General features: G+C 44.9%; 1 protein-coding gene and 1 pseudogene across 8 annotated transcripts; one reads left to right on the top strand and one right to left on the bottom strand.

The window, feature by feature from the left end:
* Positions 1-308: 308 nt before the first annotated feature.
* Positions 309-15,872, bottom strand: LOC100668897 (sialic acid-binding Ig-like lectin 5). Of its 8 annotated transcripts, XR_010323380.1 has the most exons (10): positions 15,743-15,872; positions 15,284-15,667; positions 14,793-15,101; positions 14,353-14,424; positions 13,425-13,682; positions 13,056-13,340; positions 12,770-12,869; positions 11,813-11,894; positions 1,696-1,931; positions 613-723 (listed from the first exon to the last, which is right to left on the bottom strand). XR_010323380.1 is itself a non-coding variant. In XM_023543340.2 (9 exons), exons 1-9 carry the CDS (start codon positions 15,780-15,782, stop codon positions 544-546), a joined length of 1,710 nt encoding a protein of 569 aa, XP_023399108.1. In that variant the 5' UTR covers positions 15,783-15,872; the 3' UTR covers positions 309-543. The 8 variants fall into 8 exon arrangements, 7 of the variants coding, with proteins under 7 accessions (XP_023399108.1, XP_010584858.1, XP_023399112.1 ...); XM_023543340.2 differs by lacking the exon at positions 1,696-1,931 and having other exon boundaries at positions 309-723; XM_010586556.3 differs by lacking the exon at positions 1,696-1,931 and having other exon boundaries at positions 309-723; positions 14,353-14,400; positions 14,793-15,071; positions 15,743-15,871.
* Positions 15,873-21,315: 5,443 nt separating this feature from the next.
* Positions 21,316-26,484, top strand: LOC100667191 (sialic acid-binding Ig-like lectin 14; annotated as a pseudogene).
* Positions 26,485-26,879: the final 395 nt, after the last annotated feature.

Below are 26,879 nucleotides of genomic sequence, written 5' to 3' on the forward strand. Positions count from 1 at the left end.
TGACACCTTTGCTTTTAACATTTTAAAGAGGTCTTTTGAGTGGATTTGCCCGATGTAATACTTCATTTGATTTCTTGACTGCTGCTTCCGTGGGCATTGATTGTGAAATGAAACCCTTGACAACTTCAGTATTTTCTCTGTTTATCATGATGTTGCTTATTGGTCCAGTTGTGAGGATTTTTGTTTTCTTTATACTGAGGTGTAATATGTAGATACCGGAAAATGTAAAACACATCTCCCTGTGGACTTACCTGTTATTATTATCAGGAATTTTAAAATTATCTTTTAATTATCTATAGGGTATGAACTCTCTCTTTTATTTGTTTCAAAAAATGTGTATTGCTTTCTTATCTCGTTGAGGGCCTCTCTTGCCTTTGCTGACCTTCCACTTTAACAACCGCGATGTCCTCATACACTAGTTATGTTAATATTGTCACAGGACTTTCCATTTTTCATCAATTAGTCCCTGACTTCTCCTTTCCCCAGACAGACCATGATTCTTTAGGCCAGGACTGAGCTCTGAGTGAGTCCTCATTTGCTTGTTTAGATCTCTGTGTACTCGGTGGTGCTGGTGGCCTCCTGGTCCTTAGACTCCTGCGGTTTCATTCCGTGAAAGCTGAGGGAGGCGTAGTGGAGATCCTGCTCCTCGCTTGAGGGAAGTGTATCCCCAGAGGGGGGTACTTGGTTAAGGGGACTGTCTGGCCAGGGCTTTTGCCTGCAACTCTGAGTAAGAAGAAGAAAAGAGAGTTAGAGCATGGTCTCCAAGGGGAAGTTGGGCTTTCTTTTATTCGCTCTTTTTTTTTTCCCACGCACATTTCCTGCAGACTCAAATATTCACTCTTTCATTTAAAAATATGTAATACTACCATTGATTAGATCTTATGGGGGGCATACTAATCATATTTAATTGTACCCAGTACAAATGGGGAATCCCTGGTGGCATAGTGGCTAAGAGCTACAGCTGCTAACCAAAAGGTCAGCAGGTCGAATTCACCAGGCGCTCCTTGGAAACTGTATGTGATAGTTCTACTCTGTCCTATAGGGTTGCTATGAGTTGGAATCAACTCGGTGGCACTGGGTTTTTTTTTTTTTTAGTACAAATGAGTCATAAAAGCACAAGAAACTTCCATTTTGTTAGGTGTAAGATAGAGAACTGGAGTTAAAAAAACCAAAAGGGAAGAGCATGTTCTGCATTTCTCAAGCTGAAAGAACTGAAGGAAAAATTCAAGCCTCGAGTTGCAATATTGAAGGATTCTATGGGCAAAGAGGAGCCCTGGTGGTGCAGTGTTCAAGCGGTTGGCTGCTAACCAAAAAGGTTGGTAGGTTGATCCACCAGCCACTCCTTGGAAACCCTATGAGGCAGTTCTACTCTGTCCTATAGGGTCACTATGAGTAAAATCAACTCGATGGCAATGGGTTTGGTTTTTGGGCAAAAAACTGAAGCATCAAAAGAAGATGGTAGGAATACACAGAGACACTGTATCAAAAAGAATTGGTCGACATTCAACCATTTCAGGAGGTAGCATATGATCAAGAATCAATATTACTGAAGGAAGAAGTCCAATCTGAACTGAAGGCATTGACAAAAAACAAGGCTTCAGGAACAGACAGAATACCAATTGAGATGCTTCAACAAATGGATGCAACACAGGAAGCACTCATTCATCTAAGCCAAGAAATTTGGAAGACAGCTACCTGGCCAACCAACTGGAAGAGATCCATATTCATGCCTATTCCAAAGAAAGATCATCCAACAGGATACAGAAATTATTGAACAATATCATTAATATCACATGCAAGTGAAATTTTGCTGAAGATAATTAAAAAACGGTTGCAGCAGTACATCAATGGGGAACTGCCAGGAATTCAAGCCGGATTCAGAAGAGGATGTGGAATCAGGGATATCCTTGCTGATGTCAGATGGATCCTGGCTGAAAGCAGAGAATAACAGAAAGATGTTTACCTGTATTTTATTGACTGTGCAAAGGCATTTGACTCTGTGGATCATAACAAATTATGGATAACACTGCAAAGAATGGGAATTCCAGAACACTTAATTGTGCTCATGAGGAACCTGTAAATAGACCAAGAGACAGTTGTTCAAACAGACCAAGGGGATACTGTATGGTTTAAAATCAGAAAAGGTGTGTCAAGGTTGTATCCTTTCACCATACCTATTCAATTTGTACGCTGAGCAAGTAATCTGAGAAGCTGGACTGTATAAAGAAATGCGGCATCAGGATTGGAGGAACACTCATTAACAAATTTCAATATGCAGATGATACAACCTTGTTTGCTCAAAGTGAAGAGGACTTGAAGCATTACTGATGAAGATCAAAGACTACAGCCTTCAGTATGGATTGCATCTTAACATAAAGAAAACAAAAATCCTAACAACTGGGCCAACAAGCAACATCACGATAAACAGAGAAAAGATTGAGCTTGTCAAGGATTTCATTTTACTTGGATCCACAATCAACACCCATGGAAGCAGTGGTCAAGAAATCAAACGACATATTGCATTGGGCAAATCTACTACAAAAGACCTCTTTAAAGTGTTAAAAAGCAAAGATGTCACCTTGAGGACTAAGGTGTGCTTGATCCAAGCCATGGTATTTTCAATCACCACATATGCTTGTGAAACGTGGACAATGAACTAGAAAGACTGAAGAAGAACTGATGCATTTAAATTATGTTGTAGGCGAAGAATATTGAATATGCCGTGGACTTCCAGAAGAACTAACAAATCTGTCTTGGGTGAAATACTGCCAAAGTGCTCCTTAGAAGCAAGGGTGGGGAGACTGTGTCTCACATACTTTGGACATGCTATTAGGAAGGACCAACCCCTGGAGAAGGACATCATGCTTGGTAAAGTAGAGGGTCAGCAAAAAAGAGAAAGACCCTTGTCATGGACTGAATTATGTCCCCCCAAAAAATGTGTGTATCAACTTGGTTAGGCCATGATTCCCAATATCTTGTGGTTATCCTCCATTTTGTGATTGTGATTTTATGTTAAAGAAGATTAAAGTAGGATTGTAACACCCTTACCAGGTCACATCCCTGATCCAATGTAAAGGGAGCTTCCCTGGTGTGTGGCCTACACCGCCTTTTATCTCTCAAGAGATTAAAGGAAAAGGAAGCTAGCAGAGAGGGGGGATGTCATACCACCAAGAAAGCAGGAGCAGAGCATGTCCTTTGGACCTGGGGTCCCTGTACCTGAGAAGCTCCCTGGCCATGGGAAGATTGAGGACAAGGACCTTCCTCCAGAGCTGACAGAGAGAGAAAGCCTTCCCCTGGAGCTGACACCCTGAATTTGGACTTTTAGCCTACTTTACTGTGCAGAAATAAATTTCTCTTTGTTAAAGCCATCCATTTGTGGTATTTCTGTTATAGCAGCACTAGATGACTGATACAACCCTCAACAAGATGGATTGACACAGTGGCTGCAACAATGGGCTGAAACATAGCAACAATTGTGAGGATGGTGCAGGACTGGACAGTATTTCATTCTGTTGTACATAGATCGCAATGAGTCAGAACAGACTCAACAGTACCTAATAATAACAAGATAGAAATACTGATTTTTTAAGCAAGAAAGGAGAAAAATGAAATATTGGAAAAGTGAGACCAAATGAAAGTAAAAGGTAAAATGGTAGGAACAAGTCCACGTATACCAATAATCACAATAAACACAAATAGGTAAAAGACAGAGGTTGTCAAATTGAAATTTTGAAAACCTGGTTATAGAGTGTTTATAAAAATCACTGCTAAAGCACAGGGTGTGAAAACTTGAAAAAAGAAAGGATGGAAAAATACCAAGCATCTGCTGCCTTTGTTGTTTGCCATTGAGTCCATTACAGCTCATGGTTACCCCATGTATTACAGAGTAGAACTAAGCTCCATAGGGTTTTCTTGGTTATAATCTCTATGGAAGCAGATTGCCAGGCTTTTCATTAATGGAGCAGCTGGGTGGGTTTGAACCACCAACCTTTAGGTTAGCAGCTGATCACAAATCACTCATGCCACCAGGGCTCCTTAGGCATCTACTGCTGTTGGGTGCCATCAAGTTGGTTCCAACTCATAGCTACCCCATGTGACAAGAGTAGAACTGCCCCATAGGATTTGCAAGTGTGGTGCAATGGATTGCTTTTATGTGGCCTTTCTCGCCACGGTCTTGTAACTCGCTTGTGTGGGACTGTGCAAATAAGGTAACTGTGGCCCACCAAGGGGAATGGTCAGACTTGCCATTCTGCTAGGCTTAAAACTAGCCATCCCAGAGGCCTAATAGGAGGATCTCACCACCACCAAGGAAGTACAGCCAGGAGTAGAGCATGTCCTTTGGACCCGGGACCCCTGTGCTGAAACCCTTCTAGACCCAGGAGACAGAGAGCTGTAACGCTGAAGATGGCAAGACACAAGAAGCAGAAGCAGAGAAACAGCAGCAGCAAAGGCAACAGAATTAGGAGACAGGCAGGAGATTGTGTGGTGGGCTTCCCAGCCCACAGAACAAGAAAGCTAAGTGCCTTCAGGCAGGAGGCTTGCTGGCAGAGTAAGATGCCTCCAGGCACTTGGTAGAGCTAGGCTTTCCATCCCACAGAGCTAAGCTGAGTGCCTTTGAGCACCTTTGCTGGCAGAGTGGAGTGCCCTGGGGCACTTATCAGCAGAGCTAAAAGAGCTTTGTAACATTTGCCTGAGCAGGGCACAGACGGAGGGCCAAAGAGAAGCCTGCCTGTGGGCAGAGCTGAGTAGAGGCTGTCCTGATGGAAAAACTGTATCCTGAGCATTCATGAACCTGAATTGTAACCTGTTACTTCCCTAATAAACTCCATAATCATATTGTCTATGAGTTCTGTGTGGCCATTACTACAAATTATCGAACTTAACAGAGAAGTGCTGTGGGAGAGACAGCTTCTGTCAGAACTGGTAAAAAAAGCTGGCAAGAGGAAGCGTATCTGACCATTGTCTCATATGAACCAGCATCAGGCTGTTTATCTTAATTCTCCTTCACCCTTGTGAAGTTAGAGGTCAGATGCTGTCACCGTGCCATTTTTAGACCTAGGTTGTAACCTTTACGGAAGCAGATAGCCAAGTCTTTCTCCCAAGGAGGAACTGGTGGGTTTGAAATGCCAACTTCTGGGTTATCAGCTGAGAGCTTAACGAGTGTACCACCAGAGCTCCAAAGTGTCTACTAACCAATAGCAAATCAGTGTAGCTGTTTTGAGATATAAATAGACTTTAAAACAAAAAGTATCAATAGGGATAGAGAGGATCGCTATGTGTGATAAATGTTCAATTCACTGAAAAATTATTTATTGCTAAAATATGCAGTTCTAATTTAAAAACACATGTGAAATATAAGAAACATGTTTTATAGAACTACAGAGTGAAATTGACAAATACATAGTTAAAGATTTCAACCCACCTCTCTTCCATAGGTCAGGAAGTCTATCAGTAAAGATATAAATTTGAACAATACAATTAACACACTGGCCTGCTGATTTTATATCTAAAGAATAGAAAATCTACCTGCTTCTTTAGCACGAAGGAAACGTTTATAAACATTTATGACTTATTGGACCACAGATCAAGTCTCAACAATTTTTTAAAAAAGACATAATAAAAATCATGTATTTTGACCAAAACACAATCAAGTTAGAATTTAATTATGGAAAGATTTTTTTAAGCTCCATAAGTTTTGGAAGTTAAAAAAATTCCCAAATAATATAAGACTCAAAGAAGAAATCACAATGAGGGTTTAACAATATTAAGAACTGAATAATATTAAAACAATACATATCAAAATTTGTAGGATGGAGTGAAAGTGACATTTTCAGAGAAATTGATGCGTAAATATTTTTATAAAGAAAGACAAGTGCTGTCAATTAATAACCTAAGTATCCAGCTTAACAAGTTAGTCCAAGAACATCAGAATAAACCAAAGCAAATAGAAGAAAGGTGCTAATAAAATGAGAGAGAGAAAAAAAAAGATAAAACAAGAAGCCCGACAATCCCAAAAGTTAGTTCTTTGAAACTAATTATGAAATAGATAATTAGCAAGATTTATCTACAAATAGGAAGGAGCCCTGGTAGTGCAAATGGTTAAACACTTGGCTGCTAACTAAAAGGTTGGCAGGTCAAACTTATCCAGTGGCCACTCAGAAGAAAGGCCTGGCAATCTGCTTCCACAAAGATTACATCCAAGAAAATCCTATGGGGCAGTTCTACTGTATCACATGGGGTTGCTATAAGCCGGGATTAATTCAATGTCACCCAACAACCACAACACAACAACTAGAAATAGGAGTCCCTAAGTGGTGCAGGGGTTAAAGCACACAGCTGCTAACCAAAAGGTAGGTGATTCAAACCCACCAGCTGCTCCAAGGGATAAAGACGTGGCAGTCTGCTTCCATAAAGATTTACAGCCTTGGAAACCCGATGGTACAATTCTATTCCGTCCCATAGGGTCACTATGAGTTGGAATTGACTTGACAGCAGTGGATTTGGGTTTTGGGTGGTGTAAACAGTTAACATGCTTGGCTGCTAACTGAAAGACTAGAGGTTTGAGTCCACCCAGAGGCACTTTGGGAGAGAGGTGTAATAGGAGAGCTTGGAAAGAAGGATATATGATCAACTAAAAATGAACTTCATTTCACTCTTTGTTGCATCTACTGAGAGAAAAAAGACCATTCACAGCACCCAGAGAGTTGACACCCCAAAAGAGGTGGGTGTCACTATAAAGTGAAGCAGTTATTGTGAGGACCATAGAAGAACCCAGCAGAGGATTCAACCCCATCAATGCAGGAAAGAAAAAGGAGAAGCTCTGGGTTGGCACATGGTGGGGAAATAAAAAGGAACTGGCTACAGTTCAATCTGTAATCACACGTTACACACAATAAGGCGTTACACAGACTTCGGTTACAAGAGGAAGTCTGTGTGTACTTACTTCCCCCATCAACGGGATTATTCAAGAAAGTGGGTCATTTGATTCCAACTCATAGTGACCCTGTAGAACAGGGCAGAACTGCCTCATAGGGTTTCCAAAGCTGTAAATATTTATGGAAGCAGACTACCACATCTTTCTCCCAAGACATAGCTGGTGGGTTAGGACCACCCATGGCTTAGCCACTGTGCAACCAGGACTCCACTCCTTTGGCTTATGCATAAGAACTAGGAATTCTCCAGTCGCTTTAACAAGAAGATTCTAATGACACCCAAGACCAATTTGTGATTTTTTTTAATTGGAAAAAAACTATAAAAATACTTCAATTTCCATGTACCAGCGATAAGCAATCAGAAAGTGCACTTTAAAAAAAGATGGCATTTACAGTAGTAACCAAGAGTCCCTGGGTGGTGCAAATATTTAAGCCCTCAATGACTAGCTGAAAGGTTGGCGGTTCAAACCCATCCAGAGGTACCTTGGAAGACAGCCCTAGCATTCTGCTTTTGAAAGGTCACAGACTTGAAAACCCTATGGAGCAGTTCTACTCTGCATACATATAGGGTCACCATGAGTCAGAATCAACTCGATGGCAAGTAACAACACCAACAACAATGAATACAGTAAGACAAATAAAAATGTTCATAATAGCAAAATTTGGAAACAACTCAAATGCTCATTGATATAAGCTGGCCTGATTATACAATCAAATATGTTGTTGTTGTTAGGTGCCGTCGAGTCGGTTCCGACTCAGAGTGACCGTATGCACAACAGAACGAAACACTGCCCGGTGCTGCTCCATCCTTACAATTGTTGTTTTGCTTGAGCTCATTATTGCAGCCACTGTGTCAATCCACCTCATTGAGGGTCTTCCTCTTTTCCGCTGACCCTGTACTCTGCCAAGCATGATGTCCTTCTGCAGGGACTGATCCCTCCTGACAACATGTCCAAAGTATGTAAGACGCAGTCTCGCCACCCTTGCCTCTAAGGAGCATTCTGGCCGCACTTCTTCCAAGACAGGTTTGTTTGTTCTTTTGGCAGTCCGTGGTATATTCAATATTCTTCGCCAACACCACAATTCAAAGGATTTTCGTTTTCTTTATGTTGAGGCGTAATCCTTACTGAAGGCTGTGGTCTTTGATCTTCACTAGTAAGTGCTGCAAGTCCTCTTCACTTTCAGCAAGCAAGGTTGTGTCATCTGCATAACGCAGGTTGTTAATGAGTCTTCCTCCAATCCTGATGCCCCGTTCTTCTTCATATAGTCCAGCTTCTCGTTCAGCATACAGATTAAATAGGTATGGTGAAAGAATACAACCCCGATGCACACTTTTCCTGACTTTAAACCAATCAGCATCCCCTTGTTCTCTCCGAACAACTGCCTCTTGATCTATGTAAAGGTTCCTCACGAGCACAATTAAGTGTTCTGGAATTCCCATTCTTTGCAACGTTATCCTTAGTTTGTTATGATCCACACAGTCGAATCCCTTTGCATAGTCAATAAAACACAGGCAAACATCCTTCTAGTATTCTCTGCTTTCAACTAGGATCCATCGACATCAGCAATGATATCCCTAGTTCCACGTCCTCTTTTGAAACCAGCCTGAATTTCTGACAGTTCCCTGTCAGTATACTGCTGCAGCGGCTTTTGGATGATCTTCAGTAAAATTTTGCTTACATGTGATATTAATGATATTGTTCTATAATTTCCACATTTGGTTGGATCACCTTTCTTGGGAATAGGCATAAATATGGATCTCTTCCAGTCAGGTGGCCAGGAAGCTGTCTTCCATATTTCCTGGCATAGATGCGTGAGCACCTCCAGCACTGCATCTGTTTGTTGAAACATCTCAATTGATATTCCATCAATTCCTGGAGCCTTGTTTTTCGCCAGTGCCTTCAGAGCAGCTTGGACTTCTTCCTTCAGTACCATCGGTTCCTGATCATATGCCACCTCTTGAAATGGTTGAATATCGACTAATTCTTTTTGATATGATGACTCTGTGTATTCCTTCCATCTTCTTTTGATGCTTCCTGATTCATTTAATATTTTCCCCGTGGAATCCTTCACAATGGCAACTCAAGGCTTGAATTTTTTCTTCAATTCTTTCAGCTTGAGAAACGCTGAGTGTGTTCTTCCCTTTTGGTTTTCCATCTCCAGCTCTTTGCACATGTCATTATAATACTTTACTTTGTCTTCTGGAGATACCCTTTGAAATCTTCTGTTCAGTTCTTTTACTTCCTCAATTCTTCCTTTTGCTTTAGCTGCTCAATGCTCAAGAGCAAGTTTCAGAGTCTCCTCTGACATCCATCTTGGTCTTTTCTTTCTCTTCTGTCTTTTCAGTGACCTCTTGCTTTCTTCATGGATGATGTCCTTGATGTCATTCCACAAATCATCTGGTCTGCGGTCACTAGTGTTCAATGCATCAAATCTACTCTTGAGATGGTCTCTAAATTCAGGTGGGATGTAGTCAAGGTCATATTTTGGCTCTCGTGGACTTGCTCTGATTTTCTTCAGTTTCAGCTTGAACTTGCATATGAGTAATTGACAGTCTGTTCCACAGTCGACCCCTGCCCTTGTTCTGACTGATGATATTGAGCTTTTCCATCATCTCTTTCCACAGGTGTAGTCAATTTGATTTCTGTGTGTTCCATCTGGCGAGGTCCATGTGTAGAGTCACAGTTTATGTTGGTGAAAGAAGGTATTTGCAATGAAGAAGTCTTTGGTCCTGCAAAATTCTATCATTCCATCTCCGGCATTGTTTCTATCACCAAGGCCCTATTTCCCAACTACTGGTCCTTTTTCGTTTCCAACTTTCGCATCCCAATCACCAGTAATTATCAATGCGTCTTGATTGTATGTTCGATCAATTTCAGACTGTAGCAGCTGATAAAAATCTTCTATTTCTTCATCTTTGGCCCTAGTGGTTGGTACATAAATTTGAATAATAGTCGTGTTATCTGGTCTTCCTTGTAGGCGTATGGATATTATCCTATCACTGACAGTGTTGTACTTCAGGATAGATCTTGAAACGTTCTTTTTGATGATGAATGCAACACCATTCCTCTTCGACTTGTCATTCTCAGCGTAGTATATGATTGTCTGATTCAAAATTGTCCGATCTGCTTTTGAAAGGTCACAGCCTTGAAAACCCTATGGAGCAGTTCTACTCTACATACATAGGGTCACCATGAGTCAGAATCAACTCGATGGCAAGTAACAACAGCAACAACAATGAATACAGTAAGACAAATAAAGATGTTCATAATAGCAAAATTCGGAAACTCAGATGCTCATTAATATAAGGTGGTCTGATTATGCAATGAAATATTATACAGTGGAGAAAATGAATGAACTACAATTTTGGGCAACAACATGGGTGAATCTTCACAAGATAAGGTTAAGGGCAAAAAGCAAGTCCAAGAAGAGTGCACGGAGCATGATACCATTTGTAAGTGCAGAAGCAATTAGAACTAAATACTGTGTATTTTGTTGTTGTTGTTAGCTTCCGTAGAGTCAATTTTGACTCATAGTGACCCCATGTGACAGAGTAGGACAGCTCCCATAGAGTTTTCTAGGCTGTAATCTTTACTGGAGCAGATTGCCCGGTCTTTTCTCCCACAGAGTTGCTGGATGGGTTTGAATTGCCAACTTTTCAGTTAGCAGCTGAGCACTTTAACCATTGTGTCACCAGGGCTTCTTAATGTATATTTTAGGTATACATATATGTGATAATGCTAGCAACACAAGATTCAGAGAAGTGGCTACTGGGAAGCAGCACATGGGTAGATGTTAGTTATCATCAGAGTTCTAGGCCTTAGGTTGGATAATGGATTCACAGTTGCTAATCATATTATGAATTTTTAAAAAATGAGTAAGTTAAATAAAAGTCAGCAATGCTTGTTTCAGTGATAACAGCTTGCTCATGAACCAAGTATTTTGAATAATTTCATTCAGGCCAACACAAGCCTAATTTTATAAGAGGAGAGAGGGAATATGCTCGACAGGAGTGCAGTAAGACACAATAACAGGCTGAAATAGACCCAACCTTGATCATCGAGGATTTCACAAGCATAATGAGAGGAAATAGGTAAATGCAATGACATTGTGTAATGTGCCCCTCAGGGACAGGGATGCACATGGAGCCGTGGGGAAACAGACAGAGGGAAGGATAAACGTCAGAAGGAAAGAAGATGACAGAGAAGGGAATATTGAATTTGGTGCTAGAAGAATGTGAAGTTGTGGTCTAGTGGGAATGCAGAAGGTAGGGCATTTCAGGCAGAAGGAATTACACATCCACTCAGAGTCACAAGGGGGCAGGTCTGTATGGAGATAGTGAGAAGGCCAGAGTGATCGTGCACCAGTGAGGCAGGCAGGGCAGGAAACAGGCTGGAGAGCCACCAAGACAGACTCAAATGTTGAGCCAAGGAATGTGGCCTTAATTCTCCAAGCAATGGGAGCAAGCAACAATGAAACTCCAGACTGGCTGTAAAGTAATTTTGGAGTTATGGTTCTGGCACCCAGTGTCAGGGATAAGAGATAGAGAAAATGAGGTGAGCTTAGTGGTCAGTGGTCAAACCACTTTAGAGTCAGTACAGGGAGGCAAGCAGACGGTCAGTGTTAGCTTTATGTAGGAAGAAGGTTGGAAGGAACTGAGTGGTTCATTGGTTTTGGGGGATGAAGGGAGAACAGAAATGAGGACAACTCACAGATGTCTGCCCAGGTGACTAGAGAGGTGACAATGCCGACAGGAAGATGGGAAACCAGCAAGAGGAGAAGATTTGCAGAAACATGGAGGAGCTCAGTCTGAATTTGCCAAGTGGATATGCTCAGGTTGCCCCCCTCCCTTTGCAGGAAAACACACCCATGTCACTCACCCAGGTGACTGTACCCATGACAGGGTCTTCATCATCCATGTCCCCTGGTCTCTTGGCTGCTTGCTTCCTGCGGGCTTTTACTCTAAGGAAAGAAACCAGCACATTGCAGCTGAGCTGGCTCAGGCACAGGTAGGCAAGCTGCCCCCTATTCCCTATAAAGATACTGAAAATGACAACTGAAGCACCAAGCCCTGGAGCTGGACTGGGAGACCTTCCTGACATGGAATGAGTGCTCCTCCCTTCTGGATGACTAGGGTTTGGGAAAGACCACACTCCTCGCTAAGGTAGCCAAAGACTGTATTTCCATTACTGCAGACCGTTCTTATGTACAAAAACTTGTACACAGTGTTCATAGCAGCATTATTCACAATAGCCAAAAACTGAAAACAATACAAATGTCCATCAACAGATGAATGGATACACAAAATGTTGTATATTCATACAATGGAATGTTACTCAGAAATAAAAAGAAATGATGCCCTGATACATGGTACAACGTGGTTGAACCTTGAAAACATTATGCTAAGAGAAAGAAGTCAGACACAAAAGGCCACATATTGTGTGATTTCATTTACATGAAATGTTCAGAATAGGCAAATCCATAGAGACAGTAGATTAGTGGTTACCTATGGCTTTGAAGGATGGAAGCACAAAGAGGTGACCATTAAGGGGTATAGGTTTTTTGTTTTTTTTGTTTTTGAGGTTAATGAAAAAGTTCTAAAATTGATTGTGGTGATAGTTGTGCAACTCTGTGAATATACTGAAAGCCATAGAATTATATGTACACTTTAAAGGAATTAATTGTATGGTATGGGAATTATTTCTCAATAAATCTGTTACCAGAAAACCAAAAAGACCCTCCTGGATCTCCTCAGCTCTGTGTCTCTAAGATTCAATGACTTCTCTCCCCACTCCATACCACACACTTCCCTGTACTTCCCCGGGACCAAGACTTACATGCAGAAGAAAATGAGGCACACACACAGGGAGAGCAGGGCCATGGCACCAGCACCTCCAAGGGCTCCCAGAGCCACTTCTGCCCTGGACGCTGATTTCCCTGCAGAGAAGAGGGGTGTGAGTAGACTCACGCAAGGACTCAGTTTCTTATCCTTTCACCTCCTTGAAGAACTTGCTCCAGGTGGCTGCTTAGCCATGACATGGAACACCCTTTCCTCGCAATGACTTTATGACCAAGCCCCACCACCTTTCCCCTTAGGCCTCCCCCAACAAGAGACCCCCTGACCTGCCAACAGCAGAACAGTGACACTCTGGTTCCCGTGGTCGTTCTGGGCCTCACAGTGGATCCTGAGGCCAGAGCTGAGCCCCATGTGGAGGCTCAGGGAGCTGTTGGCCCAGGGCCCAGCAGAGCTGGAGGTGACCATGATGGAGGCGTTGCTACTGTTCCCCTCCACCAGACCCTCCCAAACCCGCCAGCGCAGGGAGGGGGCCGGCCTGGCTCGGGCAGAGCAGCTGCAGTGCAGACCCTCAGCCTCCCAGGAGCAAGAGGGGCCCAGCATCTGGGGGGCGTCTGTGGGGAAGGAAGAGAGGGCTCAGCAGAAACCCCTCACACCCAAGACCTGGATATCCTGCCCCCAGGGACCCTCACACTCACAGAACACAGAGAGGCACAGAGAGATGTGCTGGGAGCCCAGGGGGTTCTGAGCTCCACAGGTGAATTCTCCTTCATTTCCAATTCTTACTTGAGGCAGCTCCAGCTCCCCCATGTTGAAGATGGGGGAGGTGTTCAGAGCTTGGAATCTCTGGAACCAGCTCAGCTCTGCAGGGGGGTTGCTGTCAGCAAGACAGACCAGACGCAGTGACTGGCCCTCCAGGATGGGAAGGGATATGTTGTTTCCCATGACCTTGAGGACTTTGGCAGCAAGATGGAGAGATGAAAGATGGAGAAAGATGGAGAGAGTGAGAGAGAGATATGGAAAGAGAAAGAGAGTTGGAGGGAGGGAGAGAGAGAGAGATGGAAAGAGAGAGAGAGAATGTGAACTGTGGAAGGAGGAAGACTGACAGTACCCATCCCTTCCTCCTTCCCGGGATCCTTTGGCCTCTCCTTCTCAGTATGGGTTCAAAGGCTGGAGCCTTTACAGCCCAAGGAGGCTGACCAAAAGTGTTGGGCCTCATATGTTCACAAAAGGCTGGATATCTCACTGGGACATGCCTGTACTCTTTGGTAGAGAGAGAACACATTGCCCCAGATGGCTTTGGGAACTACACTCAATTTGTGTAGCAGGAAATGGAGCTTGGAAGGATAGGAGGAGAATCACAGGACACTGTCATGGTTAAATGGAATTGGCATGGATCATCCTTTGGATTTGGCAACAAAAAGGTCTTTGGTGACTGTGGTAAGATCTGGACCACAGGAGGGATGGGGGCATGGGAGGGTCCAAAGTCTGACTCACAGTTTTTAATAGGGTGTGTGTGCAGTCTGTGGTGGAGGGTGGGTGATGATTCTCACCCTTGCTCTTCCCAAGTCATTCCCCACCTCTGCTCAGAGTTCCCAGGCCTGGAGAGGAGAGGTTCTATCCTACCTGTGCCATTTTGGAAAAAGATGTTGACGGTGAGGTTCTCTGGAGCATCTGGAATAGAAAGATAAGGCCCTGCTTCAGAGGGCAGGAGTGGGATCAGTTTTGGTTCTGAAGCCAAGGAGCCAAGGAAACAGGGAAGGTGGTCACTGCTGTCCTTCTTGTCCACTCTTCACCGAGACTCCCAAGGCTCAGATCCATGAACAAGTTTTCTAAGGTTAGCGCACTCACTCTCTCTCTCCTTCTCCCTCCCACCTTCCTTTCCTTCCTTCAATCTTTTCTCCCTCCCTTCCTTGCTTCTTTTCTTCCTCCCAACCTCCTTCCCTCTCCCCCTCTTTCTCTCCCTCTCCCCCAGCCCCCCTCTCTCTGTGTGTCTAGCACACACATGCACACATACACCCCACTCCCACTGCTTTCAGGGACCCAGCCATCCCACCCACACTCACAGGTGACATTAAGCAGAATGGTAATCTTCGTGGTCACCTGAGACTCTTGGTAGTTCACCTGACAGGTGAGGTAGGTGCCATGGTCCTGGGGCCTTGGGATGAGGGTGAGCACCGAGGACTGGAGAGTACTAGGGCCCAGCATGTTAAGGGCATCCCCTGTCCAGGAGAAGGTGAGCAGTCTCCCCCCCTCACAGGATCCTGGCAGGCTGCAGGTCAGGTTTGTGGGGCGGCCAGACTCCAGAGGTTCCAGAATGTGGATGTTGGGTTTCTCTGTCAGGTCTGAGGAGGAGACACAGAGGTGTCTTGGCCCTGGGAGTGTGGAGACCCAGAGTGTGGCCCTGAGAGTGGTCAGTGCCTCAGGGTCTGAGCTCACCCCAGGTCCTGTACCTCCTCTGACCACTCCGGCCCATGACCAGGAGTAGGGTGTCCTGTCCCTGCACAATCACTGGGTGCCCCCATCCTAGGATCCTCTCCTGGGGCCCCTGCTGTACCTGTCACCTGCAAATTCAGCTTCTCTTTGTAGGTATGTTGTATATTTTGTCCTCTCTCCACTCGGAACATGTAGGTCCCTATGTCACTCTTCCTGGCATCTCTGATGCTCAGGGAGCAGTTGTGGGCCTTGGGGTCCCCAAGGAGGTGGAATCGGCCCTGGGTCTCTGTCTTCACTACTCGGCCTTGGTGGTTTGTGGCCACAAGACTTCTTCGATACATGCTGTCTGAAGCGTAGTACCAGTAGATGTAGAGTGGGTCAGTGGAAGGTGACATATCCTGGGGGTAGGAGAATTTGCAGGGTACAAGGACACACAGGCCCTCCTGCACCGTCACCAACTCTGGCACTTGTAGCTTGAACCACAGATACTCCTTCTGCAGGGACCCTGGAGGGACATAAGCCTCAGATGCGGCTCCATTCCCACCCCCCATCCCCTTCCCTCACCCCTCAGCCCACTCACCCCCCCACAGCAGGGGCAGCAGCAGCAGCAGTGGCAGCATGTCTGGGTCTGCAGGGCCTGGAGCCAGCTCCTGGTCCCTCTGTCAGAGAAGGAAATGCCCTGAATGTTGGGAGGAGCCAAGGAAGCCCCAGCAGGAAGCACGTGGGTAAGACAGAGCTGTGGCCACCACTGAAGGGGAACTTGGGAACCTCAGCTATGGGGGTGGGTGAGGCTGATAGATCCTCCAGTCCCAGCCCCCATGTTACAGGTGGGGACACTGAGGTGCTGAGCTGGTAAGGGGCTCTCCAGACCTGAATGTGGAAGTCATCAGCACACAAATGATGTTGAAACCCAAGAGCCAGAGTGAGATCAACAAGGGAATGAGTGCAGAGAGCAAAGAGAAACCATGGCTCTTTCTGGTCATTTGGTGGACTGTGTGTCAGACCCACCCTTCTGCTGAAAAATACTAACCTTGTGGAAAAAAATTATTTTCTATTTTCATAAAACCTTGGGAGAACATTACTGAATTGTACAGGGAGAAATTGTTGAGAGCATGTATGTTTTGTTATATATCGTTTTGCCATAATGAACAACTGCAATGACAAAAACTATTGAAGAGCTATCAGGAAAGAAATTTCCAGAACAAAATCTAGGGTAAGGTGGGAACCCAGAGAGGGGAGTTGACCCCTCAAACACCTTTGACTTGAAAGGATTTACTGACCATGGCAAACTCAAATTTTGGTTTTCATAAATCGAAACCATGGTCTTGTGGTACAAAGACGACGCACAGGCCCATCTAAGACAGGACATCTTATGGGAGAATCTCGCCCCATTATGTGGGGTTCCAAAAGGGTAAACGCAGACCCAGATTTGCAGAACAGGCACTAAAGAATGAAAGCAGTTCTGACCACAAACCAGGCTTTGCACATATGTACAGCACAAATTGACATCTCCTGGGAAGTCCAGCAAACCTCAAGCTGTGCAGATGGTTTGAAGGCTTAAATAACCAAATCCATTTCTGTTGAGTTGATTCTGACTCTAGTGACCCTACAGGATGGAGAAGAACTGGCCCATGGGGTTTCCAAGGCTGTAATCTTTACAGAAGCAGACTGCCACATCTATCTCCCAAGAAGCAGTTGGTGGATTCAAACTGCTGACCTTTCGGTTAGCAGCCCAGCACTTAACCACTGTGCCACTAATACTCCTTGAAGACTTAAATATGAGAGAAAAGCTAGTAGTGCTCTCAGAAGATAATGTAGAAAGTTATCACCATGAACTTGAGGTAAGGAACTTCCGAGGTGCTTCGGGATGGACTCACACCTGCAATCCTTTGCTTATTAGCTGAGTCCATTAACTGCTTATACCACTCAGGACTCCAATGAGGTATTGGTTGTTCAGTGGTAGAATTCTCGACTTCGATGCAGGAGACCCAGGTTTGATTCCTGGCCAATGCACCTCAAGTATAACCACCGCCCATCTATCAAAGGACACTTACATGTTGCTGTCATGTTGAACAGGTTTCAGCAGAGCTTCCAGACTAAGATGGACTAGGAAGAAAGGCCTGGTGATCTACTTCCAAAAATCAGCCAATGAAAACTCTGTGGATCACAACTCATGGGGATGGTGCAGCATTTTGTTCTGTTGCACATGAGGTCACTATGAGGCATGGCCAACAGCAACAAATAGCAACAAAATACTTGTTCTAAATCAGCAAATATTACTGTATCTGACAAAAACAGCAAATGCTGGTGAAGGCGTGGAACATTGGTTGCTGGAACATTAGTTGGTACAGCCATTTTGGGGGAAAATAACACTATCTAATAAACTGAGGATGTGTTTACACTATAAACCAGCAATTCCACTCCTAGTTTAATGTCCTAGAGTAAAAGTAGCATTGTCCAATATGGTAGCCACCCATGTGGCTTTTGATGACTTGAAATGTGGCTATAAGAGTATGTACTATAAGATACATAAGGGTAAAGCACATACCACATTTCAAAGACTTACTACAAAACAAATCAATGCAAACAATACTATCTCATTAACAATTTTTATGATTGTTGCTGTTGTTGAGTCTATTCTGACTCATAGCAACCCCAGATAACAGAGCAGAATTGTCCCTGTAGGATTTTCTAGGCTGTAATCTTCACGGGAGCAGATTGCCTGGTCTTTCTTCCAAGGAGCCTCTGGGTGGGTTCAAACCACTGACCTTTCAGTTAGCAGCCTAGTGCGTAACCATTTGGGCCACCAGGGCCCCTTTTTTATAATGCATGTGTATTGAAATAATAACATTTGTATACATTGAGTTAAATATACTATTGAAACTAACTTCACTTTTCTTTTTTTACTTTTTAATGTGGCAATTAGAAAACTAAAAATAACACATATGTTTCACATATGTGTCTCCCATTTTGTGTCTATCTGGCAATGCCAGTGAAGAGAATCTCTTGCTCAAGTGTCCAGGATACATAATCAAGGCTCTTTACAACAACATTGTTCCTAATAACCCCATGGGAAACATAATAAACGTCTGTCAATAGTAGAATGAATTACAGTCATTCATCACTTAGCATCCACGATACATTCTGTGAAACAGGATGTTATGTGATTGGATGTTGTGCAAACACCATATTATTTGTTGGAGCAAATAAACTTCCTCTATCACCCTCTGTCACCTTGAATACTAAGGTGCACCTGACCCAAGCCATAGTGTTTTCAGTTGTCTCATATGCATGTGGAAGCCGGACAATGAATAAGGAAGACAGAAGAAGAATTGATGCCTTTGAGTTGTGGTATTGGAGAATATTGATAAACCATGGAATGCTGGAAGAATGAACAGATTTGTCTTCGAAGAAGTACAACCAGAATGCTCCTTAGAAGCAAGGATGGCAAAACTATGACTCACATACTTCGGACATATTATCATCAAGGATCAGTCCCTGGAGAAGGACTTCATGCTGGTAAAGCAGAGGGTCGTTGAAAAAGAGGAAGACTGTCAACGAGATGGATTGACACAGTGGTTACAACAATAAGCTTAAGCATCGCAACGACTGTGAGGATGGTGCAGGACCCAGCAGTGTTTCGTTCTTTCGTACACAGAGTCGCTATGAGTCGGAACCGACTCAGCACCTAACAGCGACAACATAATTTCTTATACCATTACATGTCTGGCAGCACAATCGCTTTGTATATAAGCAACATGAGATACCCATGTTGCAAGAGGGAAGCTGTTGCATTAGCTATGCCCAGAAATGTCTGGTAAGTCCCATTCTCCAACCGGGATTTCTGAACGCTATTAAAACCTTGGAAACCCTGGTAGTGTAGTGGCTAAGTGCTACCTCTGCTAACCAAAAGTTGGTGGTTCGAAACTACCAGGCACTCCAAAACCACAGGGCACTCCTTGGAAACCCCTTGGGGCAGTTCTACCCTGTCCTACAGGGTCGCCGTGAGTCAGAATCGACTTGACAGCAATGGGGTTTTTTAACCTTATGGGACATTGCCCAAATAGACATTATTGGCACATGACTGTAATTGGGTTGTCTTTGAACTATATGGTTGACTATATGACAATAAAAACAAAGAAACATTGTCCTGTTGAGTGAAAGACATAAAATCATACATCAGTATGATTCCATTAATATAAAGTTTGAAAACAGGAAAAACCAAACTCTGTTTCTTGGTGATACAGCCATAAAGATAAAATTATAAAGAAAAAAAGAAAAAAGGAACAGAAGGGACAGTGGAAGGGTGTTGGGTTGGAGAATGGCCCAGAGGGGGTGTTGGGGACTACCTGGAATGTTCCTTTTCTTAGCATGAGTGGGGATCCGTGGTGGTCCACTTTATAATTATTCCTTAAACAGAACACATACAGATCAGACATTCCTTTGGATGTTTGCTATATCTCCAAATAGAAATGAAAAATAAACTCATAATCAAAAAGTTGGGAAGACACTACCAAAGAGATAAAATAACTACCTCTGGCTTAAAATAAACTTTAAGTATAAAAATGAATAATTTAAAATTCAGAGGAATTACCTTACAAGTGTTTAAAATGACTGTGAAATTCTCTTAGTGTACTAAAAAATATATCGATTCTGTGAACTGCTAATGAGGCCACTAATATTTTACCAGTCTGCTTGCTGAGAACTTAGCTACACTGGAAACACAAATTTAAGCCTTCTAAAAATATTGGTGTTGTTACTTGCCATGGAGTTTATTCTGACTCATGGCGACCCCATGCGTGCATAGTAGAATTGCTCCATACGGTTTTCAAGGCTGTGACGTTTAGGAAGTAGAGCGCCAAGCCTGTCTTCTGAGGAGCCTGTGGGTGGGTTTGAACTGCCAGCATTTCGGCTAGTAGTTAAGTGCATCACCTAGGGACTCCTCTTCTAAAAATATGTGTTGCTTAATAAATACAGCGGGAACGAGGGACTCAAAAAGTTGTAGAAATAAGCTACAAGATGCATGAAATATTTTTTGAAAATAAGATGAAAGTACAAAAGAGGTGGCTCTCCAAAAGAAAGGAGACAATGATGACCATGAGGGTTACATTTTGTACCTTTTTCTCCTGCTTGTTTTGGCCACTGAAGCATAGTAACCATGTGCCTAGATGCAGGGAATCGTAGGATTCAGGGATCCCAAGCCTAGGAGGAGGTACAGTGCATCAAGTCACACAAGCTGTCCTGATGCATCACAGACTTTGTGTTCGTTCCCTGGGGGGAGAGACAGAGACACCCGCAGTGCCGGCCTCATTCTCCACCTGGGCCGCCTCTGGCTTCATCCTACTCAACACAAGAGGCATCTCTAGAGCTGGAGAGTCCAGATCTTGCCTTGGGACAGCCTCATCCCCTAACCCCCATGCACCGCCCCATCTGTTAGGAGTGAGAAAAAGACAGGCGAGTGAGTGGAAAGGATGTCGCAACTGGAAGCCACAATGTACGGACAGAAGGGCAGAAGAGGAAATTTCCCCATAATCTCTGCCAGGAAAGCTAGGCCCCAAGGGCAGGGGAAAGGCCAAGCTGGCCCATCTCAAGGGCACACTGTTCAAGGTAATAGAAGTAAAATAACCCAAACTGCTGAAGTGGGGGAAAGAAGCAACCATTTCCACGTTCAAGAAGAGCTATAAAATGGTGGTGGAATGATTTGGACAAGGATAGTGAGAATGGTTGCACAACTTGAAGAATGTAATCAATGTCACTGAATTGCACAGGTAGAAATTGCTGAGATGGCATAGGTTTTGTTATGCAGATTTTCACCACAATAAAATAAGAAGAGCTACAGAAATCATCTCAAAGAGAGGAATATATATATATATATTCCTCTGTGTAGTCACACACCCACACACGCAAATGTTAAAACAAACTAATGATAATTTTTATTTTATTTTATTGTGCTTTAAGTGAAAGTTTACAGAGCAAATTAGTTTTTCATTCAAAAATTTATACACAAATTGTTTTGTGACGTCAACCGCAATGCCCGCAGTTTGTCAGCACTCTACCACTTTCCCTTTTCACCCTGGGTTTCCCGTGTCCATTCCTCTAGTTTTTCTGTCCCTTCCTCCCTTTTTGTCATTGTTTTTGGGCAGGTGTTGCCCATTTGGTCTCATATACTTGATTGAACTAAGAAGAACCTTTCTCATTTGTGTTATTGTTTGTTTTATAGACCTGTCCAATCTTTGGCTCAAGGGTGCACTTTAGGAGTGGCTTCAGTTCAGACCTAGCAGGATGTCCAGGGACCATAGTCTCGAGGGTTCCTCCAGTCTTGTTAGACAAGTAAGTCTGGTCTTTTTTTGTGTGTATGTGAATGTTTTAATTTTGTTCTGCATTTTTCTCCTGCTCTGTCCGGGGCCACCTATTGTGATCTCTATCCGAGCAGTCTAGGATCAGGCTGGTAGAGGCTGTGGTTCATGTGGTCCATTAGTCCTTGGGACAAATATTCTCCTTGTGTCTTTGGTTTTCTTCATTTTCCTTTGCTCCAGACAGGATGGGATCCATAGGTGTGCCTTAGATGGCCACTCACAAGCTTTTAAGACCCCAGACACTACTCCCAAACTAGGATGTAGAACATTTTTTTATGAACTATGTTATGCCAATTGACCTAGATGTCCCCTGAGATCATGGTCCCCAGCCCTCAGCCCCAGTAACTCAGTCCCTCAAGGTGTTTGGATGTGTCTAGGAAGCTTCTGTGACTTTGCGTTGGTCAAGTTGTACTGACTTCCCCTATATTGTGTGTTGTCTTTCCCCTCACCAAAGTTAACACTTGTCTACTATCTAGTTAGTGATTTCTCCTCCCCACCTCTCCCTTCCGTCGTAACCATCAAAGATTGTTTTCTTCTGTGTGTTAACATTTTCTTGGGTTTTTATGATAATGATCTCATGTAATATTTGTCCTTTTGTGATTGACTTATTTCACTCACCGTAATACCCTCCAGGTTCATCCATGTTGTGAGATGTTTCAAAAATTCATCATTGTTCTTTATCTTTGCATAATATTCATGGAGGTGAAGTGGTTAAGAGCTTGGTTGCTAACCAAAAGGTCAGCAGTTCGAATCCACCAGACGTTCCTTGGAAACTCTATAGGGCAGTTCTACGGTCCCATAGGGTTGCTATGAGTCGGAATCGACTCGACAGCAGTGGCTTTGGTTTTTTGGTTTGGTGTGCACCATAATTTGTTTATCCATTCATCTGTTGATGGGTACTTAGGTTGTTTTGATTTTTTGCTATTATGAATAATGCTTCCATGAACATGAATGTGTGTATGCCTATTCATGTGATGGCTCTTATTTCTCTAGGATATATTCCTAGGAGTGAGGTTGCTGGATTGTATGGTATTTCTATTTCTAGATTTTTAAAAAGGCACCATATCAGTTTCCACAGTGGTTATACCATTTTACATTCCCACCAGCTGTCCATAAGAGTTCTAATCTCCCCACAACCTCTTCAACATTTCCTATTTTCTGTTTTTTTTTTATTAGTGCCAGTAATGTCGGAATGAGACCGTATCTCATTGTAGTTTTGATTTGCATTTCTTTAATCGCTGTGACTGTGAGCAATTCCTTATGTGTCTGTTAGCTGCCTGAATGTCTTCTATGGTGAAGTGTCTGTTCATATCATTCACCCATTTTTTAAATTGGATTATTTCTTTTTGTTGTTGAGGTGTTGAAGTATTCTATATATTTTAGAGATTAGACCCTTGTCGGATATGTCATAGCCAAAATTTTTTTCCTAGTCTGCAGGTTCTCCTTTTACTCTTTTGCTGGAGTCTTTTGATAAGCATAAGTAAGCTGGAAGAGATAAGGAAGAATTCTCCCCTAGCACTTTCAGAGAGAACATGGCCTTGGTGAAACTCTGAATTCAGACTTCCAGCCCCTAGAACCATGACAGAATAAAATTATGTTGTTTTAAACCAATCACTTTGCGGTAATTTGTTAGGGCAGCAGAAGAATTTCCATAAGACCACAACCTGCCCTCTTGGGTGAGCCTGTATTTCATCTTTGTACCACAAGATCCTGTGGTTGTTGTTGTTGTTAGCTGCCATCAAGTCGATTCTGACTCATGGCAACTCCACATGTTACAGAGTAAAACTCCTTTCCATAGCTTTTTCTTGGCTGTCATCTTTGTGGAAGCAGATCGCCAGGCCTTTTTTCTCAGGTCCTGCTGAATGGGTTTGAACCACCTAGCTTTCCATTAGTGGTAGAGCACAAACTGTTTGTGCCACCCAGGGACCTATTCCACAATACCCTAAAAACCAACAAAACCAAATGCATTTCCATCGAGTCAATTTGAACTCATAGCAATCCTATAGGACAGAGGAGAACTGCCCCAAATAGTTTCCAATGCTGTGATCTTTCCAAAAGCAGACTGCCACATCTTTCTCTCACAAAACAGCTCGTGGTTTTGAACTGCCAACCTATTGGTCAGGAGCTAGGCACTTGACCCCTGCACCACCAGGGCTCATTCCACAAGACCCTAAGGTCCATAAAAACCAAAATTGAGTATATGGGAGAGTGGATCTGATAAGCAGCCCAACACATAACCAGGAAGAGCCCTGGTTTCTCTTTGATTTCTGCACTCCCTTGGAGATCTCACTCTGGCTCTTGGATTTCAACATTATTTGTGTGGTATTGACTTCCACATTCAGGCCTGGAAAACCCCTCACCAGCTCAGCACCTCAGTGTCCCCACATGGGAGTTGGGGCTGGATGATCTATCAGTCCCACCCACCCCCATGGCTGAGGGTCCAAAGTTCCCCCTCAGTGGAAACCACAGATCTCTCTCACCCACATGCTTCCGTTTGGGGCTTCCTTGGCCCCTCCCCCCACTGGGGCATTTCTTTCCCTGACAGAGGGACCAGGACCTGGCTCCTGGACCTGCAGATCTAAACATGCTGCCCCTGCTGGGGCGGGGGCGGGGATGGTGAGTGGGCCGGGGTGAGGGAAGGGTATGGGGGCAGCAATGGAGCTGCAGCTGAGCCTTTATGTCCCTTCAGGGTGCCTGCTGGAGGATGGAGGGTACGAGCTGCAGGTGCTGGAGTCAGTGACAGTGCAGGCAGGCCTGTGTGTCCTTGTGCCCTGCAAATTCTCCTACCCCTGGAATAGATGGCTTTCACCATGGCCCATTATGTCTTCTGGTTTGGGTATGGGGACAGAATATTCTATGACCCTCCAGTGGCCACAAACAACCCAGACCTAGAACTGAAGACAGAGACTGAGGGCCGATTCCACCTATTGACTACAGGATCAATAACTTCTCCTTCAGCATCAGAGACACTAAGAAGAATGACACAAGGACCTACTTTTTCTGAGTGGAGAGAGGACGGGGTGTGCAATACAGCTTCGAAGATGAGAAGCGGAATTTGCAGGTGACAGGTACGGCAGGGGCCCCAGAAGAGGACCCTAAGATGAGGGCACCCAGTGTTTATGCAGGGACAGGACACCCTGCTCCTGGTCATGGGCCAGAGTGGTCAGAGGAGGTACAGGACCTGGGGCCAGCTCAGACCCTGAGGCACTGACCACTCTCAGGGCCACACTCTGGGTCTCCATACTCCCAGGGCCAAGACACCTCCCTCTCTCCTCCTCAGACCTGGCAGAGAAACCCAACATCCACATTTCTGAAACTTCTGGAGTCTGGCCGCCCCACGAGCCTGACCTGCAGCCTGCCAGAATCCTGTGAGGGGAGGAGACTGCTCACCTTCTCCTGGACGGGGGATGCCCTTAGCGTGCTGGACCCTCCAGTCCTTGGTGCTCACCCTCACCCCCAGGCCCCAAGACCACAGCACTTACGTGTCAGGTGAATTGCCAAGGATCTCAGGTGGCCACAGAAACAGCCATCCAGCTCCATGTCTCCTGTGATTGTGAGTGGGATGGCTGAGGCCCTGAGAGCAGTAGAGGCAGGATGGGGCCATGCCCTGGGATCTTTTACTACAAGCTCTCAGGAAAGTTTCCCAAATCCCACCCCTTCCCATTCCAGTGACTCTTTAGGCAAAGGGCAAAAGGCCACCCTGCCCCTCACCACAACTTCCCTTCCAGATACCCCACAGTCTATGGCCACCACCATTTTCCAGAGAAACTCCACAGTTGGAAAGATTCTTTCCTCTCTGGGGCTGCCTTGGAGCCAGGTGTCAGCTCAGGACTCAGCTGTGTCTCAGAGCTCAAAAGAGGCGAGGGCTGAGCTTGAAGAGGAGCCCCTCCCTCAGCCCTAGGCCCCTGGGTGAAGTCCGACACTACCCATCCTCTCTCACCAGTCTCCCACTGATGGACCCAGTATTACATTTGGCGACTCAACTTATCTGAATTTCTGATAGGACGTGTGCCCTGCTTCATCTCTGGCCTGATCATCTTTTCCAGGAACCTCAAATCCGCACACTCCCCATAGCTCAGTCCTGGACCATGTTTTTCTCTACACTTTCCTGGGTGACCTCGTTCTATCCCCTGGCTCCATCTTCGATCCCATCCCTGTGCTCATTCCTCTCACCAGCTTAGATACAGCCCTTTTCCCTGAACCCCAAATCTGCTTTGAGTCCCCTCTTGACAATACCCCCTTAACACCCCCTTTCTGCCAGACTTCACTCTAGACAACTCCCCTTCTCACCAGCTGGACCCCATGAGTCACCGAGTTTTTCAAACTTCACTCCCAAATCACTTCTGTCTTCCTTTTCTCTTGGGCCCCAGACCCAGCTCAGGTCTGTCCTCTTCCCCAGATCGTTGCCTCAGCCTCCTCCCTGGCCTCCCTGCTTCCTTCCTGTCTAATGGCTCCAGCAGGGTCCTTCTACACCCAGAGCTTAATCCGTCTGTCCCCTGCTCACAGCCCCCTACAGCCCCCCAGTACTCCCAGAACAAAGCCCAGGGCCCTCGGCCTTGTCCTGCAGTCTCCGCACGACGTGACCCTGCCTTCCTTTCCGCCATCCTTGTGTGTGTCTTGAGTGCTCCAGGTTCTCCCTGCCAAGTTGCAGAATTGGGTACATTTCCCGCATCTTTCAGGGTGACTCAGTGCTTTGCACAGCTCTACCTGATATGCCTGCCCGCTACCCCTCTTTCAGTCACTGCTCAGCCTCCCCTCTTTTCCACACTGACTCAACCACCAAGTTCCTTGCAGCACCACCCTCTCCCCTGTCTCTCTGTCTCTGTCTGCCTCCCACTCTCTGTGCGTCTCTCTCTGCTCTGCTGCCCAGTAGTTAGTTCATTCCACCCTCCTCACAGCTGTTACTCCTGGCCCCTCCTACTCCCTGCCCCAACTTCTGGCCCCGCCCCATCACTGCGGTCAACCAACCCCTCCCCTCCCCATCCTCCGGGGCCCTCCCCTCACCGCCCTCCCTTTTGGCCTCGCCCACTCGCCGCGTTCGCTGCTGGCCCCGCCCCCTCATGAATTAAACCCGCCCCACCCTTGCAGGCCGCTCCAGGATCCACGTCTTATCTCTGCCTTGCCCTCTTTGGCTCCCCAGCTTTCTCTTGCTCTCCCAGCTAAGACCCTAAGCGATTGTGTGTCGCTGCCTGTGCTTGAGCGTCAGTCACTGCTCCTGGTCTGCGTGGCTCACAGTAACTCCTCTGCCACGCTGAGCTGTGCCCTGGAGGAAAAACACAGATCCCCTTCCAACCCTCATTTACTCCTCGTACTGGAGCTGACCCCTAATATTAGGGGCTGGAGATGGAGGGGAATTCATCT

The sequence above is a fragment of the Loxodonta africana genome, chromosome 11 (genome assembly GCF_030014295.1).
Source record: "Loxodonta africana isolate mLoxAfr1 chromosome 11, mLoxAfr1.hap2, whole genome shotgun sequence".
In the NCBI taxonomy this organism is placed as follows: domain Eukaryota; kingdom Metazoa; phylum Chordata; class Mammalia; order Proboscidea; family Elephantidae; genus Loxodonta; species Loxodonta africana.

Bases quoted from the DNA above. Each gene is read 5' to 3' on its own strand.
- LOC100668897 (XM_023543340.2), bottom strand. From the start codon at position 15,782: ATGCTGCCACTGCTGCTGCTGCTGCCCCTGCTGTGGGGGG. The intron at 15,102-15,283 runs GTACAGCAGGGG...CCACACTCCCAG, and splicing joins GCTGAATTTGCAGGTGACAG to GGCCAAGACACCTCTGTGTC. The intron at 12,870-13,055 runs GTCAGGGGGTCT...TCTTCTCTGCAG, and splicing joins CACTGTTCTGCTGTTGGCAG to GGAAATCAGCGTCCAGGGCA.